This window comes from Oryctolagus cuniculus, chromosome 13, assembly GCF_051225735.1.
Source record: "Oryctolagus cuniculus isolate XC-2025 breed Fujian yellow rabbit chromosome 13, ASM5122573v1, whole genome shotgun sequence".
Lineage (NCBI taxonomy): Eukaryota > Metazoa > Chordata > Mammalia > Lagomorpha > Leporidae > Oryctolagus > Oryctolagus cuniculus.
The window spans coordinates 3,467,177-3,487,519 of record NC_142879.1 but is presented as its reverse complement, the minus strand read 5'-3'; the positions used below and the strand labels follow the sequence as shown (position 1 = coordinate 3,487,519).

Below are 20,343 nucleotides of genomic sequence, written 5' to 3'. Positions count from 1 at the left end.
ACATTAGAAAACTACTTTGAATATAGTAACACAGTTTAGAACTTTGAGATCTTAATTGAGGATAGTTCTTAGAACTGTTATATCCCTGAAAAACACATGAATATATGCTAAAACAAGGTATTTCACTAAAAATACTGGTACCCTTCCATTGATACAGCTGCTTGAACTTTTCCCCTCAAGGAAAGAGTCTTTCTATAAAAATCAGGAATGTTAAGAAATGACTTACTTTCTACTTAGTGGGCTCACAAGTAATTCTCACCCTTATTTATGTATATGAAGACTTTGATGCCTGAAATACTGACTTTGTACAAATTAGATATTTTTCTGGTATTTTTCAGGATAACTTAATAAAACAGAGACATTGGTCTGCTCCATGGTCAGAGGCAGGCTAGAAGTAGGACCCAAACTTCCTAGGTAGAGGTCCAGGATTTACTTGCTTAGTAACATCTTAGAAAAATTGTAGGTCAACTCTAGCATATAAGGGGAAATGCAGGTCTGTTAGTGCCTGATGTTTGGTAGGTTACAAACCTTGGGGAGAATGCTGTCTGCTATTAATTCTATACCGTGTGTGGAGGACATTTTACATATATTATTACTAAGCCACACAGTATTCCTGCAACAGATTCTCCCATAAATTATACGAACGGTAACAGTTGGACTCAGAGCTTAGACTGTGCTACTGATAACCAGCTCAACCTGGATTTGAAACTCTGGCATCCGTCCCACACTCTTTACACTCTCCTGTACTCAACTGCAGCCCACAATTCTGAGATGCCCTCTGCTGATTGTTACCAGTAACTGTTAGCGTTTATGTATGCTTGAAAAAACTGAGCAGATTCCAGCTCTTCATACCCATAGCCTGTTAATCTAACTCTGTGGCAAGGGTCTGGTGACCTGTTAATAATTGTGACTATATGAATTACTTTAGTACTCTGCTCCCCTAAAAGTTGTTCTGGGATTTATGAAAATCTAGATAACGTGTTTCCTGTGAGTAGCAAGAATGTGAACATCCTTGTTAACAGGAAGAAAGTAACCAATAAAAGTAAAATAAAAACTAAATTGAAACGTCTACAATTGAGATAAGAGTTACCAGTATCAGAGCGTGTAATTTTTAGTTAGAAGGGAGTTGGAGTAATTTTTTTATTGCTTTCTATTTGGAAGACACATATTACCCATCTACTGTTCACTCCCCAAAATGCCCTTTATGTCTGGGGCTGGGCCAAGCCAAAGCTGGGGACCTCATATGGGTCTCCCACACGAGTGGAAGGGACGCACCTATTTGAGCCATCACTTGCTGCTTCCCAGGGTGTGCATCAGTAGGAAGCTGGAATCAGAAGCAGAGCCAGGACTCAAATCCAAATCCAGACATTTTAGTATGTGATGCGGGCATCCAAGCTTCTTAACCAGTGTGCCAAACAGCCCTGGCTGCTATGGGTCATATAAGTAATAAGCCATACCGAAAAGAGTTTGAGAACAATTTAAGATGCATTCTAAAGCCAGTTTTATATTTTCTTATCAAATTTTGTTCTCCTTTCTTAGTATTAGCTCAGAAGCCGGCCTAGAAATCGATAGCCAGCAAGAAGAGGAACCCGTTCAGGCATCTGATGAGTCAGATCTCCCGTCCACCAGCCAGGACCCTCCTTCCAGTTCTTCCGTAGGTAAGGCTGCAGTGCTGCTTTTAGAAATCAAAGTTGTGTGAGAAGACAGTTTTATTGGTAACAAATCAATGATTTTTTTTCCTCTGAGTTTTAAGATACATTACATAAAGGAGAAGTTTTGTTATTAAAGGAAACTTGCTTTATATTTACATCGTTTCATATTGACACTGGCAGTCAGAAATGCAGACACCACACCTCCACCTGTTTGATTCAGACAGCGGATTGTTAGTATGTCTCCCGTAGAGCTGCCGGGCCTTCAGAGGTACTACAGGAATAGTGGGGGTGGGTGCTCCAGAAGGAGGATAAAGAGCCATACTGCTGTCTCTGTTGGAACCAGAGTAGCTTCTATTTTTATGTGTTCTACAGGTCAGGGTCGCGCATGAGATTCGATTTGGAAGGTTGAAAGGTGGGGCACCATTGCTTCATAAAAATGTTGAACTTTACTGATATAAACCGTTTCAGAGTTTGGCGTTTCAAATTTTTGAGCCAACTTTGAACAGGGTTATCATGTATCTTTCTATACCCTTTACATACATTGATTCATTGGGTTGTCACCAGCAGTTTCTTGTGGTAGATACGCATCCCCATTGTGTAGATTTGCAGACAGAGGCACAGAAAGGTTCTCCAAGGTGACATAGCTAATAAGTAATAATAAAATGACTGCTGTTCTGTGCCCCTAATTATAGTCTGACATCCTATGAGAATTATCTTTCCTCAGAAGGAGAATTGGTACCAATTTTATCTTACTAAAGCCTGCATGAGAAATGGTATTGTCTGTTGAAATTATAATGCCTTTAAATTTATTTGAAAATATTAAACACTCTACCTTCCCATATGAGCAATAGGCTAGCTAATATTTGAGTATCTATACTAGCCATGCAGTTTCATCAAAAGCGTCACCAAGAAGATAACATTAGAGGCCAGCATTGTGGCGCATTTGGGATACAGCACCACCTGCAATGCCTGCATCCCGTGTGACCACCAGATAGAGTTCCAGCTGCTCCACTTCTGATCCAGCTCCCGGCTAACGTGCTTAGGAAAACAGTAAAAGATGACCCAAGTGCTTGGGCTTGTCGCCCTTATGGGGAAACCCTGATGGAGTTTCTGGCTTCAGCCCAGCCTTTGCTGTCATAGAGAAAGACTGAAATAAGCAATGCACAGAAAAAAGAAAATTTGGAGGCCATTGCAGTGCTTTGCACTAAGAGATGACAGTGGTTTAGACAAGATGGTAGAGTTAAGGTTATAAGAAATGGTCAGATCTGGGATACAGATTTAAAGTTGCGCTAGCAGGCTTTGCTAATGATTGGATATGGGGTGTCCAAAGAAAGAGCAGACTCAGATACCGCCAGTGTGGTGTGCTCACAAGTACCCGCTGTGAGGCCTGCCAAGTTCCCCTCACTTAGCACCATGTCTGATGCACGTGTAATCACCAAGTAAATATTCATTAAATTAGTGGAATGAATAAGTGAAAGCAGCAAGCATTTTTATTTCCTTAAATAAGAGTTTGGGGTTTTTTTTTTAACCTTTTACCCTTTTTTTGTTAAATGACCTTCATTTAAGGGGGAAAAAAAGCTTAAATACTGAAAGCAAATGGGCATATCTCATTTTACCCATGCAGATTTTTTGGCCTTGTAACTGCTTTTCTGTTTTTTGATTGTTTTTCTTGTATCTTAATGTTTTTCTTAGATACCAGCAGTAGTCAACCAAAGCCTTTCAGACGAGTCAGACTTCAGACAACGTTGAGACAAGGTGTCCGTGGTCGTCAGTTTAACAGACAGAGAGGTAAATTTCTGACATAGTGAGTACCTGATAGAGTGTGGGATAATAATAAATGAAATAAATTTTCTAATCCTTAGGCTTACCACTTTTTTTTTTAATGTTCCAGGGATTGATTAATAATATATTGAGTATATACCCACTAGTCAGTAAGCCTCTTGTAAAGATACAGTTGTACACCATTGGTACATAATGAATGTATGCTTATGCTTTGTATTTACTGGTTCTTCCTTAAGTCTAGAGTAAGAATTAGAAGATCTGAAGTGTTCCAGTGCTGCATGTTCATTTATTACACTCTACCTGTTGATACTATTTTGTTAAATATTTTTATGCAACAGAAAGAAGCTTTGTGACTTTTTGTTAGTAAGAAAATATAAATTATAATATTTTCATTTTCTCCTGTAACGGTTAGGTTTCATTCTTACCATAAAATATTAATCTAACTTATAGTGATTTCCATCAAGGATGTGGAATATTTTAATGGTTTTATATCCGTGTTGCTGAGATACTTCACATTGAAAATAAAAGATACATTCAGGGCTGGTGTTGTGGCATAGCGGATAAAGCAACCTGTGATGCCAGCATACTTATGGGTGCTGGTTCATGGCCCAGCTGCTCCTGAATAGTGGCCTGGGAAGGGCAGCAGAAGATGCCCCAAGTATTTAGGCCCTTGCTACTCATGTGGGAGACCCAGATAAAGCTCCTTGCTCTTGCCTTCATCCTGGCCATTGTGACCATCTGGGAAGTGAAACAGCAGATGGAAAATCTCTCTGTCTCACTCTTTCTCTCCACTTAACTCTGACTTTCAAATAAATAATAAATCTTTTTAAAAAAGAAAGATACACTCAATTTATTTCGTTTGTTTTTTGTTTTCTCATAGGTGTGAGCCATGCAATGGGAGGAAGAGGAGGAATAAATAGAGGAAATATTAATTAAATGATCTGTAAACTATAAGTGTGAATAAGATCATCAAATCTCTTTTAGTGTAATGACTGTCAAGTTTAAAAACATTTTTATATTTAAATTGGTATGCTTGTCTCAACATGCTTTATTAATAAAATGTATTTGAATGTCAAAATGTATCATTCTTTTCTTCATTTTCATTAGTTGACTGTTCCTTTGCCCATCAGTCTAAGGACAGTTGTACCAGATCTTGGATAGGGTCTGCCCAGAACGAGTGGTAATTGCTCTTGCAGTTCTGGTAGGCACATCAATGTTGTAGTATTGATCTAAATGAAAGAGAAATTGTTTTTTAATTAGAAAAACACATGAATTCAAAATAACTGGTACTGCATTCATTGTTTATCATTTTAATATCAGATATATTTTTATTACTAGATTTCAACTTTCTGACGAAAACAGTTACCTTGACAAAGTGATCTTTCAGTAAAAGTCATGTTTGAATCTTTTTATAGTAAGCATTTAAGAATAACCAAGTTGGTCTAAAAAATTTCACTTGGATTTTATCCATTTTTAAAAAGTACATTCTGATGTCATTTATATTATAGACTCATAAGCAAAATAATAATTTCTAAGCTTTCCAGAGAAATATCCTGAATAATAAATTCAATTAAAATTTCTCAGAGCATCTTTTATCTTAAGAACTCTGTAATGCAGCAAGTCAGTGTAACTGTGGCAAACAAGGCAACCGTTGGATGCCATGGTTGAGACAAGTAAAGGACCGCCTTCAGCAGCAGTTTTGCTCGAGTAATTGGATGCTTTATTATAATCCCATGAAGATGAGAGCAGAATGGGCTACAGTATCATCTGGTTTAATTGAAATGAAAGCAGAAATCTAAACTGGCTTCACAGCAACTATGTAACTCCCCACTCAATCACCATTGCACATTTCATGTTTGCGCTTTCCTTAACATTCATGTTTTCAAAAGTGAGATTCCCTTGGGATGCTGTTAAAATGTTAACTTGAGAACTTACCCTTAGAAAAAGCATAGTAATCGTAGCCATCAGGTTTTCTGATGTTGGGCAGTGATATAGCTGAGGTGACCACACTTGGAAGCCCTCTCCATATTGTACTCACTTTAACTTCATTATGGAGGAAACCTACAAATGACATTTTTAATAAAAGGCAGATTTAAGAGTATCTTGTCATTCATCTTACAAAGAACCAGGTAAACCTGCATATTGATCTCACTGTGTTCACTTATCACTGTTACATAGTGAGTTGATTTCTGTGCTACAGTTTTTGCCCTCTGATGTAGCACTAATCCCCGAGTATTGAAATATTGAGAAATAATTTTGAAAGTGACAGATTTGTATTCAGTGCTGTTGGTAAGAGGTACTTGATAAGTAGTATTTTTTATAGTGAACAAACTTAAGAAAACTGCTTTTACCCACCCAAAAATAAAAGATTGATCTTTGTTTACTCACTCAAATTGATGTGTTTTACATTAGAAAGCTTAAAAATATTACAGCAATTTGATGAATAGTCATGTGTAAGAATCTATAAATCAGTTAAATGTTACCTTTGTCTTGGTAAGCAACTCTGACTGGTGAGTAGTGGATTCTGATGGTATGTGTCTGTGGTCCCAGGGCCCGCTCGAAGCGCCGCCTCCTAATCTGGGCCGTTTCTCCATACACGGAATAATTTATAGGCGTCCGTCTCGTACACTTTCTGACAGGTTCCTGCTTGTAAGTGTACTGCTGGATGCTGCCACCTATTACGTATTAGGAAATAGAATGCGAAAATGAATTTTAATCCTCTAAGAAAAGATAGTTTTACAATGTGAAGTAAATGGTCAGTATTTTTTCTAATTTTGCATAAAAATATTTCCAGATATTAATAATGGGTATTGAACAAGTGTGTTACTCAGTACTAAGCCCTGAAATACAGGTTGAGTAAATTCAGCAAATTGCAAAATCATGTATTTAAACTTTATTGAAAGTAAATGATGATATTCTTTTATTAGTGACCTAAAAACTCAGAAGAATTGATATGCATGTCAAGAAATGAAGTCACTACTCCGAAGGCAACAACTCTTGCACCCAAAGTAACCACGTCAACCAAAAAGACAACTACCACTGAAGAGTCCGCGAATAAATCTGAAGTAGTAACACCTGCACCGAAAGACACAGCTACTGGTGCTAAAGCAACTCCTAGCCCCCCCAAACCAACCAAACCATCCAAAAAGCCCACTTCTACTAAAAAGCCAACCAAAGCCCTTCATTTTTATTTTCATTGGAAATATTTGATTCCAGCTCTTAAAGATACCCTTTGATAGTAAACCCAAGTAATAAAATATTAAATAAAAATCAATTTGTAAAAAGCTTTGTAATTGTTTCAATTATATAACACATACCTCTCTTGAAAAAATACACAGATTCAGGCCTGTTCTTGTATTTAGCTATTGAAAGAGCTGCCACTATTTTTCCAGTTAGTCCTCCAAATCCTTTCACAATTTGTTTGGGATACCCTGCATCTTTTATATCATTGGTGAATCGCCAGTATTGAGAATCCTGATATTTTAAAAGAAAAAATTATGTTAACAGTTTTTTGGGGAAAAAGAGATCCTTAGATCTAAGTGTAGGGGGAAAGCATTAACTTAGATGTTTGAATTAGTTAATCATTAATGTTACCAAATTAAGTGTTAACTAAGCTTTGAACAGTTTGTTAAAATAGGATACTTCTAAATTGTAGATTAGAGTGATTTATGCTGGCATAATAAACTGCAGTTACTGTTTGCTACCACCCCTCAGTATTTTTGTTACCTTAAAGAAGAAAGTTTTTCCTTCACAGTTGCATCTGGTAAAAACAGTATCAATGGGGGAAGGTATGCCCCAGACATCGGTAATTCTGCGAGGTGGAGATGGTGGACTGAATGGGTTCAGCATCCAGAAATAATGACCTGAGAGAAAGATACGTCAGCCTACAAGCTGAATATTAAAACTTCTCTCCCAAGGAAGCCAAAACAAGAACATTTTTAATGGTTATCATAGAGAAATACAGGCTTAATGTGTTCATGAGCATCATATTTCTAGAAGCATAGGCAGACACAGAAGGTAGTATTGGAGCATTTCTGAGAACAGGTATTAAGTCAAATTTAGCATAACCTTTGAAAGAAAAACCTTTAGCCTGTAATTTACAGAAAGTCATTCACTAAACCTCAGTTTCTTTTTTAAATTAGGCAGATATAAAAGCCTCCAGCCACTACTGTGTAAGTATGATTTGTTTCTGTACAGGTTTAACCCAAATGTTTCAGGACTGGACCAGCAGAATACAGGAAAGAATTAACATGAAATGACTGCTGTTTGTTTCTCTCCCACAGCATGATGCTTCCCAATAGCGATGTTATTTTCAAACAGCAAGGAACACAAACCCTGAAGTCCTATTTTTTTTCTTTTTTGTAAGAAATTAAAGCTTGAACTAACTGCCTTTTAAATCCTAATAGTAGGAAAAACCTCAAGAATTCGTTCAAGGTCTTTATTTTTTTGGTGTTTTATTTAATGTGTCTCATTTTGCTAACCTGTTATTTTAGTTACTCTCAGGTTCTCATGGTTAAATCAAGGTCATCTGTCAATTGCCCTGCAGAAAGTTCGCCCTGACTAGCACCCTCTCACTGCTTGGTTTTTACAAACACTTGGGCAGAATGACAGCAGGAACGCAAGGGTGCACCCAGCTCACCTCGAAATGCAACCAGTGTCCCGTTGCGCAGCGTAGTCAGCCCGTCTACTGGCTTACCATTGCACAAATTGGTCTCATCTAAAACTGATAAAAAAAATTCATGCAGAACAGAATTATCTTTTTGAATCCTCCACAGAGTTCCACTTCTTGTTCATCTTTTCCTAAGTTCTTTAAGGGCACAGTTTGAAGTTTTTGAATTCCAGAGGTTGAAAGAGAAGAGATGGTACTACTCAAAGGTATTAGATGAAAGTAAGTTATGAATTGGAGTGGGCCAGGTTACCTTGGTCATGTAAATTAGATTTTCATGTCAGAATGTGAACACGTGTTCAGTCTGAGTCCCTTTGGAATGGTTTGGAAAAGGAAGTAATAGGAATTTTTGATTTGCATTGTACTTTGAGGATAGACTCCCAGCTAAATTTGACTGACACTCTGTGTCATCTCTGCACCTTACAGGCACAAATGGACTGAATTCCTACCCCCAATTATTACTCCACTTCCTGAAGACTGAGTAAGCTTACATGACTAGTCTTTGGCTTGCTTACAAGGCCAGGGTTCTAGGTAATGTATCTGGTGAGTGGTAGTAAGACATTATCAATTTTAAAAATATAAGTAGCTGGTGATTACCTGAGAGCATGGGGTTGGTGATGATGCCGTCACTGGGTCCTCTCACTATGTACTCAGTGCCTGGGACAAGTATAGGGATGAAGCCAGGGGGCCTGGGGATCACATAAGGCTTCTCTTGCTCCTCTGCACCTTCGTTCTTTGGGTGTGCTTCGACGGTTTCTGTGTCTCGAGTTGGGGTGGGGCTTCTGGTGGCTTGGAGCATGGCTTCTGCCACAGAGGCAGGGTTCAGTTCAGACAGGGTTGGTGTAGTTGTCTTTGGCAGGGGTGGGGTAGTCTTTGGTTTCTTCACTTTTGGTGTGTTTGGCTTCTTGGTAGAAGTGGGCTTTTTGGGCACTTTGGTTGGCTTTTTAGTAGAAGTGGGCTTTTTGGATGGTTTGGTTGGTTTGGGGGGGCTAGGAGTTGCTTTAGCACCAGTAGCTGTGTCTTTCGGTGCAGGTGTTACTACTTCAGATTTATTCGCGGACTCTTCAGTGGTAGTTGTCTTTTTGGTTGACGTGGTTACTTTGGGTGCAAGAGTTGTTGCCTTCGGAGTAGTGACTTTGAATGACGTGGTGTCTTGAGTTGTGGCAGATGTCACTTGCCTGATTGTGCTTGTGATTTTGGCTTCGGGAGTCTTGTCTTCTGTTTTAGTTGCAGCTGTTGTCATTTCAGGTGTAGTGTGTATGTCTTTTTCTGTGTTCTTGTCTTTAGCTGTTGTGATCATTTCAGATTGGATCACTCCAGGAGTCTTAGTTGTAGGTACAGCAGGCTGCTTGGGGCTGTTTTCAAGAACCTTTGGTGTGGGTCCTGTGGAAGACTCAGGAGTTGATTCAGCAGGAGTCTTGGTAGTGGGAGCCCCCATGGTGGTAGTAGGAGCAGGTGTCAGAGGCGTAGTTGGAACAGGCTCCTTGGGGGTGGTGGGGGCAGGTTTCTTGGGGTTTGTGGGTGCTGCTACCTTGGGGGTGGTTGGAACAGGTTCCTTGGGGTTGATGGGAGCAGGCTCCTTGGAGGTAGTGGGTGCCAGTTCCTTGGGGTTTGCGGGTGCTGGTTCGTTGGGTGTGGTTGGAGCAGGTTCCTTGGGGTTGGTGGGGGCTGGTTCCTTAGCACTGGTGGGTACTGGTTCATTTGGTGTGGTTGGAGCAGGTTGCTTGGGGTTGGTGGGTGCTGGTTCCTTGGGTGTGGTTGGAGCAGGTTCCTTGGGGGTGGTAGGTTCTTGTTCTTTGGGGGTTTTAGGTGCTGGTTCTTTGGGAGTAGTGGGTGCTGCTGGCTCTTTGGAAGTAGTGGGTGCTGGTTCCTTGGTGGTGGTGGGAGTAGGCTCCTTGGGGATGGTGGGTGCTGGTTCTTTGGGGATGGTGGGTACTGGCTCCTTGGAGGTGGTGGGTGCTGGCTCCCTGGGCGTGGTGGGTGCTGGCTCCCTGGGCATGGTGGGTGCTGGCTCCTTGGGGGTGGTAGGTTCTGGCTCTTTGGGAGTGGTGGGTGCTGGTTCCTTGGGCGTGGTGGGTGCTGGTTCCTTGGGCATAGTGGGTGCTGGCTCCTTGGGGGTAGTGGGTGCTGGCTCCTTGGGGGTGGTGGGTGCTGATTCCTTGGGCGTAGTGGGTTCTGGCTCTTTGGGAGTGGTAGGTGCTGGTTCCTTGGGCATAGTGGGTGCTGGCTCCTTGGGGGTGGTGGGTGCTGATTCCTTGGGCGTAGTGGGTTCTGGCTCTTTGGGAGTGGTAGGTGCTGGTTCCTTGGGCATAGTGGGTGCTGGCTCCTTGGGGGTGGTGGGTGCTGATTCCTTGGGCGTAGTGGGTTCTGGCTCTTTGGGAGTGGTAGGTGCTGGTTCCTTGGGCATGGTGGGTGCTGGTTCCTTGGGAGTGGTGGGTGCTGGCTCCTTGGGGGTGGTGGGTGCTGGTTCCTTGGGGGTGGTGGGTGCTGGTTCCTTTGGCGTGGTGGGTGCTGGTTCCTTGGAAGTGGTGGGTGCTGGTTCCTTTGGCATGGTGGGTGCTGGTTCCTTGGGAGTGGTGGGTGCTGGCTCCTTGGGGGTTGTGGGTGCTGGTTCCTTTGGCGTAGTGGGTGCTGGCTCCTTGGGGGTGGTGGGTGCTGGTTCCTTGGGCATGGTGGGTGCTGGTTCTTTGGGGGTAGTAGGTGCTGGTTCCTTGGGCGTGGTGGGTGCTGGTTCTTTGGGGGTAGTGGGTGCTGGTTCTTTGGAAGTGGTGGGTGCTGATTCCTTGGGGGTGGTAGGTGCTAGTTCCTTGGATGTAGTAGGTATTGGCACTTTGGAAGTGGTAGGTGCTGGTTCCTTGGTGGTGGTGGGAGCAGGCTCCTTGGGGGTGGTGGGTGCTGGTTCCTTGGGAGTGGTGGGTGTAGGCTTCTTGGTGGTGGTGGGTACTGGTTCCTTGGTGGTGGTGGAAGCAGGCTCCTTGGGGGTAGTAGATGCTGGTTTTTTGGGGGTGGTGGGTGCTGGTTTCTTGGTGGTGGTGGTGGGAACAGGCTTCTTGGGGGTCGTGAGAGCAGGGGCTTTGGTTGTAGTTTCTGTTTTGGGTGTAGGTTTAGCAGGAACTTCCGGTGTGGGTGCAGAATCTTTCTCGGCAGTCCGTGTCTCTTTAACTGAGGCTGTCTTTTCTTTTGCGCTAGTAGACGTCTGTTTGTTTGTTTCAGTAGTCTCTTTAGTTTTAACTGTTGTCTCTTTATTTGATGTTGAAGGTTTCTCTTTGGGTTTAGGTGGAAGACTGGGTTTAGGATTTGTTGGTTTTACTGTTGTAGTCTTGGGAGATGTGGTGACTTTACTGCGGGGGGTGGTAGGAATGTCAGGAGCTGGGGCACTGTCCAGGCCACTTCCAGCTTCATCTGTGGCTGGTGGCTTTGGAGCAGGTTCCTTCTTAGGAGTTCTTTTCTTCTTGTTGTCTTTTACTAGAGAAAATAATACACATCTTGTTAGTTTGGAAAAACTTTTTTTTTCTTGAATGGTGACACAAAGATCCCATCCTTATCATTGACCAACGTGTTTCTAGGCAAATTGCTAACCTCTAATAGGTCCATTAATTTACTGTTAAGATGGTAAATACTCAACCTATCTTATTGGGCTGTTTTAGGGAATGAATGAGGTAAGGGATGGAAAACCCAAGTGGAACTCGATACAGTTAACAGATGGAAGCCAGTGGCAACTGTGAAATTACCAACATGACCAGGAACAATAATCCATCTCTTTGTTTACCCTTTCTCCCCTCCCCTAATTCCCCTCATTCCTCTTTGCCTGGTGCTGCCCCTTCCTTGTAGAATTCTAATTCCAATTTATGGTTTCACTGCACCAATGACCCCAGAGCCCTCTAGCAGCCACTGAAGGGTCTGCCATGTCACCCCAAGTCCTGGCAAACCCTGTTCCCATACACAGGGCAGTTAGCTGCTGTCTGTCTTTCTCTGCCAGTCCCAGGGACATGAGGTGATTAGGATGTCATGGCAACAAGACAGTGTAATGGAATTTCCTATTGTAGCAATGCCATTGGTGAACTACAGAGCCCAGCGGCACTGCACTGAGATGGATTCCGTTGGGCAAACATGTGTTGCACTCATTGTGTTGCAGGATCCTCTGGACAACCCAAAAGCTAATGATCTGACTCTTAGGCTAGAGAGAATACTTCAGAGGGAGTCACAAACCTAGCATGTCCTGGAGCAAGAGAACATATATTAGAATTTCAGGGGATATTAAAGAGCAAAACAAAGAGGATATTTTCCAGAAAGTTAAAAGCCTGCTCTGTAGTACATTCTCCACTAGAAGGAAATCAGCCAATCATCAAAGAAAATAATAAAGAGGCTCTGTGAGATGGATAATGATAATGCCTTTCCACTGAGGTTTATGAGAAGTACATAGAGTGATAGTTATGAAACAGTTGAAATCATGTATGTGTTAAACGAAGCTGCAGGAGGGAAAATGAGGACAAGGAAGGTGCAGGGAGGGGAAGGAGGCGCCATGGTGTCAGGAGACAGGAACTGCAGTAGAACAATGTAGTAACCGTCTCTGCAGCCTCCCAGGGGGCTCCATGGTCACCACGCAGCCTCTGAAGCTTGCTTCCATGAGTGGTTTCTTGGCAGCTTGGCGCTGATGTCCTGCCCACCTCTAACCTGATGCTTTCTAAAATGACTTCTGGAGTTACACACCCCCTCCCCCCAGATATCAGGATACCCTCAGGTCATTCTGCCAGCACACACTATTTTTCAATAATTGGTGTTAATACGGCATTGATATAGTCTTTGATCTTTATCAATGCTCAAACCTTTGGGTTTCTTCTGTAATTCTCTATTAGCAGCTGAGTTTTTGGAAGACTTGATTTTCCGAATAGTTGAAGAGGAAGAGGAAGAGGAGGAGGAGGACTCTTGATTTTCAGAAACAGAGTGTTCTATAAATCAAATAAAAAGGTTGATCATAACAATTGTGATTTAAAACAAAAAAGAACCGCCAGTCTAAACACAGTTAGAAATGCTGTTTACTTTCTGATCTGCAAATGTCTGAGTTCTGCTTTTAGTTTATCAATCATACGATCAGCTGCCTTTTTAATTACTCAGTAAAAGCCAAGGCACCTGAGCTCATCATAAATACCAGCAAAATAATTTTTTCTTAACTTTCCTACATCTCCAGAATTTCTCACAGAATCTGATTATTTTGCAAAGAAAATCATGGGTTTTTATGTTACTTTTTTTATAGTAAAATGTATCCTTCTGATTATTAACCCGAAGTCATACTGGGTTAGTAAATCAGGAAAGTATATAGGTACTTGCAGGTTCATCCTTTGACTTCAGCTTTGACTTACAGTGAGCAAACAAAAAGTACAGTGAGCCTTTCAGGACTCATGAGAGAGCAGTCTGATCTAAGTAGTCCGCCTACAGGCCTTTTGTCACATCTGTCATCTTCCTACCTTCCGTTATTTCCTCTGATTCTATAACTTTCTTAGTCTTCTTCTTGTTTGGTGATTTGGGTGAGCGTTTAGTTGTTGATTTGATGGTTTGAGATGCTCCTGGAGGCGGAGGTGCAGGCTTGGAAGATGGTGGTGATGTGGGATTATGCACTGAGGCCAAGCAAGACAGGTGGGTTAACATTAGATTCATCAGCAACCGTAACTGTGAAAAGCATGAGTGTATCTGGCTTCAAAGAGGAGATGCTGGTGAAATGCAGTGCGGGCCGAATCTAGCCAAAAAGTAATCACACTAAACCAGCCAGTTCTGAGGACGCACTGAGGAAGTAAAGCATCAGCCCTCAGATGACCAAGTTAGGACATGGCAAAGGCTCAGCAATCAGAAGACCTGGGTTCCGTTCTAGACCTGGGTGACCTCGGGCAAATAGGCTGAATTTCATGTTCTTGTCTGCAACTAGATGTTCATGCAAGATGATTTCTGAAGGTGTTTGCCCACCTTGAAAACACTTGATCCTGAACTTCATCTGCCACGCCACCCTCATGTGATCATAAAGACAGTCATGCATGTCGATGACAGTCAAGTCTGCACATTCAAGTCATCAGCGATGGCTCTTGCTGTCTGCCTTCCCCTACCCCTTTTCATGTCAAGAAGACAAGACACAGAGCACCTGTGGAGGGTTTGGAAATGGGAAGCACAAGAGGAGAGGGGCTCCTGGGCAGCAGGGACTCTGGAGAGAGGCCATGAGCCTCCCGCTGCCCACGCTGCATGTGCTCAGCTCTGCATTGCTATGACTCTGAGCTGACCACTGGAGCTGTCCCTCTGCCCCCTCTCCCCCCAGAACTGTCCAGAGCCCAGTGTGAGGAGCAGCTCTGCCTGAGCCAGCCGTCCTGGAGTGGACCAGCTGCCCTGTGGGCTCAGTTCTTTAGCCACACTCAGACTGCTACGCTTCCCGCGTTCTGGAGAGGTTATGATCTTTATAGAGATACCCACGTCACTAAGCGGGATCTGCAGCAACCCTGAAACAGGTTTGCTTGTTACTGAGTGAAATAAAGTGCAGATGCTGTGTGTGGCTCAGTTATTTTCAGCTGAAGCCCTGTGAATCCTGTAAATGAAGCTCCACCTGAACCTCAGGTAACCTGACCCACCACTTCGTAGCATTAAGTATTGTCCTCTCACTCACCTTCCTCCCTGCCCACCCCTCCTCTGCCCCAAATGCACGCTTTGTTTTTTGTCTCACAGCCAAGACAATTATCAGGGCAGTGCCACTCATCATGGGGCTCTGGGGAAGCTTGCAGGAGTGCTGAGCCCTGAGTTTTCTGATTACGAGGGTGTTGTCTCCGCTGTTTTTGGAATGCTTTCCAATGGAAACATTGGACAGTTATCAAAACTCTGCTGATGGACAACCTTCCACCCATTCTGTGTGTGTTCTAAAGAAGCAGGTGGTGCAGGCTTGTTTAAATAAAACGATAAGGTTATGCAAGCAATGCTTATTCTCACTTTCACCTCCACATGTCTCCTCCTTTTAACCAAGCAGGAGTTAGGAACAAGCTTTTACTCAAGGAAAGCAATTCGTAATCCAAGTATGCTTTTCAAATATTTTTTTGGCAGAATATGGAGAGTTGTGTCAGATACCAAGAACCCCTCCAGGGCTAAAACCAGAGAAGAGGACTCTCAGGTAGGACTCTCCTTTTCCAATGATCTGTCAGACCCGGGCATTGGAATAGGGGCCCCTGTGAGGACTGCAGACATGGGAAGGGACGTGTAATTGACTCTCAAGAATTTCTTAGTACATTTGCCTGTTCACTTAACCTGAATCTGAGCCACCTCTGAAAAAAGTAGTATTACACTCCATCCCTTGCCTGTCACCCAGCAGCCACCTCCTGTGCCCCTGGGGCCTGGCTGAGCCAGGGGCTGGCGCTGCTAGAGGACACTTCTCTTCTTCAATTCGTCTTCATGAAACAAAAGTGTTATTAGCAGCTCACATGTGAGTAAAATCAAGGGTGCAGACAGACTGCTGCTTAGGCGTGACGGTGAGGATGACAGGGGAGTGTGCACCTGGCAGTGCTGGGAAGCACGGACTGTCAGGAACCGCTTACCTTCTTCGCAGAATTTCTCGTAGTCGGAGCAGCACTTGCCATACTTCTTGCACTGGGCATCACAGTCACATTCCCTGCCTCGTGCAAAGGACTCGAAGCAGCGGCCCTTACAGGAGAGCTCTACCCAGAGCAGAACAGAACGTTAAGGATTAGTGATTATGAACCTGGTCCCCTGTATACGTAGCCCTTTCCTGCTTTGGCTGACCAGAATTCTAAGGAGCATTTCTAAGTCTTTTATTTGGAGTTTGGACTACATCATCCAGCAGCCAATGGATGATGTTCCAAATGGAGGCAGCCCAGGTCAAGAAAGAAATATGGCGACTGGGAAACTCTGCTTGCCTGTGCAGGCTCCAAGAGACACCCCAGTGCGTGGGAGTCGTTTCTGTGCTTGGCCAACAGGAAACTCCTCCTCACGCCCAGCTGTGGAGTGCATTTGTAGCACCTAGACGTTGTAGAGGCCCCACAGCAATGTATTTCAAAACTGGCTTAGCACGAGTGGGTCATCTCCAGTGCAGAGACCTTTACTGGGACGAAGTGGACGAGGTATTGAGGTGAGAGGTTCCCACCTAACCCTGTGGTGTGGACCACGTAAGAGAGCCCTGCTCACCACCCAGGAAGCCCTGGCTCGAGGTGCAGTGACTTGCCAAGGCCTGCTTGACATAACGACCTCACCCAACACGGAAACTGTACAATGTGTTTACCAACGTCACAGGCAAATTCTAAAGCAGATATAACTTGGAAATTTTAATTATCACTTTCATAAATGAAATATGAAATACTTCTGTGTTAATAACAGTGACCTTAAATATGTTATAGTAAGACACCAATCATAATTTGAAGTTCAGATTCTTTGCATTTTAGCTGGAACTCATCATTACAAACCCTGGTGCTTCACCTCTGAAGTGCCTTGTTCAGGCAGTTTTCAAACATCTTACGTTCAAAGAACACAATAGAGTCTGGCTCCTCACTACGCCATTCCATCTCTGATGGTTGGTCAAACAATCTCTCAGTACCAGTTACCTAATGATTCCTGAGTCACATAATAAGTTTCCATTTTAAAGAAGACGTTTTACTTGAGTGAGACAGGGACTTGCTGCAAGTGGCTTCCCATCCCCCAGCAGTGCGCACACGTCCTCAGGTGCAGTGCACAGCAACATTTAGGCGAGTGAAGGGAGCAGCACTCAAGCAAAGGAAGTGGAACAGGTGGGAAAAGAGCTCTGCCGGGGTGCAGCGGGTCACAGACAGTGCTGCACGACAGGAGGCGCCAGCACTCAGCACTTACCCACCGTGCAGACTTTCTTGAAGTCAGGGCAGCACTCCATGTAGTGTTGACAGTTATAATCACAGTTGCAGGTGGCATCTCTAGAATACCCTTCCCCACATCTCCCTGCACAGCTTGGTAAATCTAAAATGATACAACACTGGGATGAACATGGCCCGAGCCCAGGGAAGGCAGGGACAAGGACAGCCATATGGTGAGGTGCAGCTTTATCCACTGTAGCCTGCCGGGGATCATGGTTAGCAACAGTCCAGGTGCTACTCGGGCCTGATTTCTTGTGAGACCTTGATAATGCCAATTTATTCTTCACTTGACCAGATAATGGCACTTTTGAAAACCAGGCCAAATACAATGTCTTTGCACAAAGAGGGTGAGATTTTGGGGCCGGCAGCAGCGTCAGCTTCGAGGGCTCCTGCTGCTGATTACCCGCAGCCAATACCAAGCACGTCAGGGCCAGTTACGGAGTCATGCAGGGTCCGTGAGAGCCACAGAAGCCCCTGTTTTGAGGTAAGGAGGCTGGAACACAGAAATTGTACTAACTTGCACAATGGCACATAGCTAGTATTAGTTCCTGTATACATGTGTTGTAAGTCAACTGTTATCTGTTAATTATTGGTGCTGACCTCTTTCATGCTTATAAGTGCTATGATTTGGATAATAACTTACATGGTCTTCCTAAGAAAATAGCCCACCCAGACTTTGAACTCAGATCTGATCCAAAAGCCCAGGTTTTCTGCTCAGTTGGCTTGGCTTCCCACACCTGAGGAGGAGCAGCTGAAATCTGGCTGTACTATAAATCTGACTATACTAGGAGTTCAGCTCCTCTGTTGGTGTGGATGATAGAGAACACTTAAGGCAGCATCTAGATATTAATATAAAGTCATGATCAGAGTTCTTCTAGGCCAAAACCAGATGTAATCATGATTACCCTCAAATATTTTTTAATTCACTTGAAAAACAGCACCCTAAAAATCTAGTAGAGATAACCACAGGAATGTAACAACGGAATCCATCTCTGGAATAGAAATTGGCAGGTGCAATGTCCTAAATCCATAGAGGGACGTTGGCACACACTGAAAAATCTCAAAAGAGTCCAGGAAAGTTAAAATTAAATGACAAATACAGGGACAACTTTCAGAACTTTTTGCATACATATATATGAGCACAATACATACAAAAATGCATATATAGTGTATGTATATAAATACATATATTATATATAAAGAAAAGAAGAATGAGAAGAGGTCCAGAAAGCAAGAGAAGCAGACAAGACAACATCAAGAGATTTTTCTCTTACAGTTGGTAGAATTCTGAACTAAGAAACCAGTTCTTTACAGGAAAAGCTTATTTTCAGAGAGCAGAACTCGGTCTTACTTTTTACTGCTATTAGTTTTAACAATTAATTTTATTTAAAGGAAAGTAGAACAAACAAAAGTCCTGCAGTGGAAAAGGTGGATTGGGAAATGTAGCCAGCAGTGTGAGCCTTGAATGCTCTTATGCGCTTCCAGGGGGGTCAGCATTCCTCATTCAGTATTTACGCTTGCTTCATGTGCTTTCCCACCTTTGCTTGTCTAAGCAGTTCTGTGGCTACACCAGTGTAGGCTGTTATCTCTCACGCTCAGATCTGGTGAGAATGTTAGCTGTTTAAGGGAAATGTCTAGTTTAGAAATGTAAGTTCACTCTTCGTGAATCTCGGTTTTTCTTCTCTTGGATTTTGCTTATCAAAAGAAAACGAAGGGAAGGAGAGGAGGGAGAATCCCCTGACTGGCGTGTTTACGCTAGTGCTCCTGGATCGCGTGCTGCAGGCTTGGGTTACTGTGGTTGCGCGGATGTGCCTCCACTGTGCTGCCCGTCCAGGACTGACTGCTTCGTGAGGACTGTGACTAGCTCAATATCGTAATACACGACGGCACGCACATCAGTACACATCTGTACGCGGATGAACAGGCCTTGCGAAAAATGCCGAAGAGAATAAAATGCCATTCGAAGCACTGTCAGTGCTCAAAGTAACCTAGGGTCTGTGCTTACATGATGCCAATGTAAGTCATTTATTGATTTATTAGATGTAAAATATTCATTTGTCAATATATATTAAAAATTATATGCTATTTAAATACTGTTCTTCTCAGTCTTTTGATGATACTGTATATCTCAAGCATGAATGTCATGTAAGTATCTTTACTATTTAAACTTGGGGAGAGAGCCACAGAAATAATGTGTGCCAAAACTATTTGGTTTGAGAGTTCAAAACTTCTTGAAAGTATCATAACACAGGAGGAAAAAGTGAGAATACTGAAAGACTTAAAATATGCTGCATGTTTTGCATAATTTTAAGGTTATACTATGTATTAAATATACATTTTTAGAAATCTTTTGTACTATCAATCAAAACTAAATGATTAGCAATAGTTGTAAGTCCAAGTGTTTAGATGACTGAGGTACCTTGAGACGAAACTTGATCAACCAGGACAACAGAAAGCAGCAGCAACAGGTACACAGGAAGCACTTTCCACTCCATGGCTCGTTCAGACGCTGCTCCCTCCCTGAAATAAAGAAAGGAAAGTATCAGAAAAGCTGTTCCTTAATCTCCCCACTAACGTATGCTTCTCTCACACAATATTTCAGTAACTTTTAAAACGCAATTTAATTGTTTAAAAAAAATCCCACTCCTGAAACAAGTCTTTTAAAAGCAGTCAGCTTTAATGCTATAAAAAATACTTAACATCAGATTTTATCTTAGCAGGAGAATCATCACGTCACCCTTAATCATGTCCTTGATCATTTTAACACTTTAGAAATCTCCAAAATGGAAAACACACTTTTCTTAAAACTCTATTCAAAGTATAGCGTGTACTTACAGTGCAATGCTATCCTGGGTGGAAATAACTGGCTTCAATAAAACCTAATCTAACTTCCCCCTAGCTCTCAGAAGAAAGTGACAGGCTTCCCACAGGTGTATCGCACCAATATGATTCCTTTCAAAACTCTCTAAGTGCTGTCCTTAAAAATATTTGTCAAACACCTTTCATAAAAATACATTTAATTCCATGAAGCAAGTTAGCTTTGACACTCACCCGTGAAAGGATAGATGAGTTTCTCCAATGTCCTGGATGTCTTATATATCAGTGCAAATCTATTGGGATGAACCAATTCGTCCAAAGGTTAGGCAAAGTCAACAGTGACAACCTATGAAATCAAACTTTCCTCATTTATTGGAAGCAGGCCCAGACGACTAGACTTAGGCAACATCTGGAAAACACTTCCATTAAGAAAAATGACTACTACAAAATAAATTTAGATTTATTAGCCAAAACACATCTCTAATTTCTAAATGAAGTGAACAAATTGTTCTGAGCTGGAAGATGGCTCTGGCAGACCTTACCTAAGTCAGATCAAAGCGGCAGC

General features: G+C 42.7%; 2 protein-coding genes across 9 annotated transcripts in view; one reads left to right on the top strand and one right to left on the bottom strand.

Annotated features, from left to right (window-relative positions):
• The window catches only part of TPR (translocated promoter region, nuclear basket protein), a 63,840-nt gene extending 59,328 nt beyond the window's left edge, over positions 1 to 4,512 (top strand). For all 3 annotated transcript variants that reach the window (XM_070056234.2, XM_070056231.2, XM_070056230.2), the window contains exons 50-52: positions 1,540 to 1,658; positions 3,345 to 3,440; positions 4,315 to 4,512. In XM_070056234.2, coding sequence (XP_069912335.2) covers positions 1,540 to 1,658; positions 3,345 to 3,440; positions 4,315 to 4,370 — 271 coding nt within the window. In that variant the 3' untranslated portion in view covers positions 4,371 to 4,512. The remainder of the gene's footprint in view (positions 1 to 1,539; positions 1,659 to 3,344; positions 3,441 to 4,314) is intronic.
• On the bottom strand, positions 4,258 to 20,095 carry PRG4 (proteoglycan 4). 6 transcript variants are annotated; one of them, XM_089311993.1, is made up of 12 exons: positions 19,797 to 19,927; positions 19,381 to 19,481; positions 16,942 to 17,064; positions 15,660 to 15,779; positions 13,566 to 13,715; positions 8,698 to 11,565; positions 8,074 to 8,151; positions 7,161 to 7,297; positions 6,752 to 6,908; positions 5,918 to 6,109; positions 5,370 to 5,495; positions 4,258 to 4,663 (listed from the first exon to the last, which is right to left on the bottom strand). In XM_089311993.1, exons 2-12 carry the CDS (start codon positions 19,454 to 19,456, stop codon positions 4,566 to 4,568), a joined length of 4,125 nt encoding a protein of 1,374 aa, XP_089168119.1. In that variant the 5' UTR covers positions 19,457 to 19,481; positions 19,797 to 19,927; the 3' UTR covers positions 4,258 to 4,565. The 6 variants fall into 6 exon arrangements, with proteins under 6 accessions (XP_089168119.1, XP_089168118.1, XP_051676354.1 ...); XM_089311992.1 differs by having other exon boundaries at positions 4,445 to 4,663; positions 8,074 to 8,157; XM_051820394.3 differs by lacking the exon at positions 13,566 to 13,715 and having other exon boundaries at positions 4,445 to 4,663; positions 8,074 to 8,157; positions 19,797 to 20,033.
• Between the last annotated feature and the right edge of the window lie 248 nt (positions 20,096 to 20,343).

Coding starts and splice junctions, on each gene's coding strand:
- PRG4 (XM_089311992.1), bottom strand. CDS start 19,456: ATGGAGTGGAAAGTGCTTCCTGTGTACCTGTTGCTGCTGCTTTCTGTT. Junction 8,158..8,697: donor CACCAACCCCATGCTCTCAG/GTAATCACCAGC, acceptor TTTTTTTATCAG/TTTTAGATGAGACCAATTTG. Junction 5,496..5,917: donor AGTTGCTTACCAAGACAAAG/GTAACATTTAAC, acceptor TGTCATTTGTAG/GTTTCCTCCATAATGAAGTT.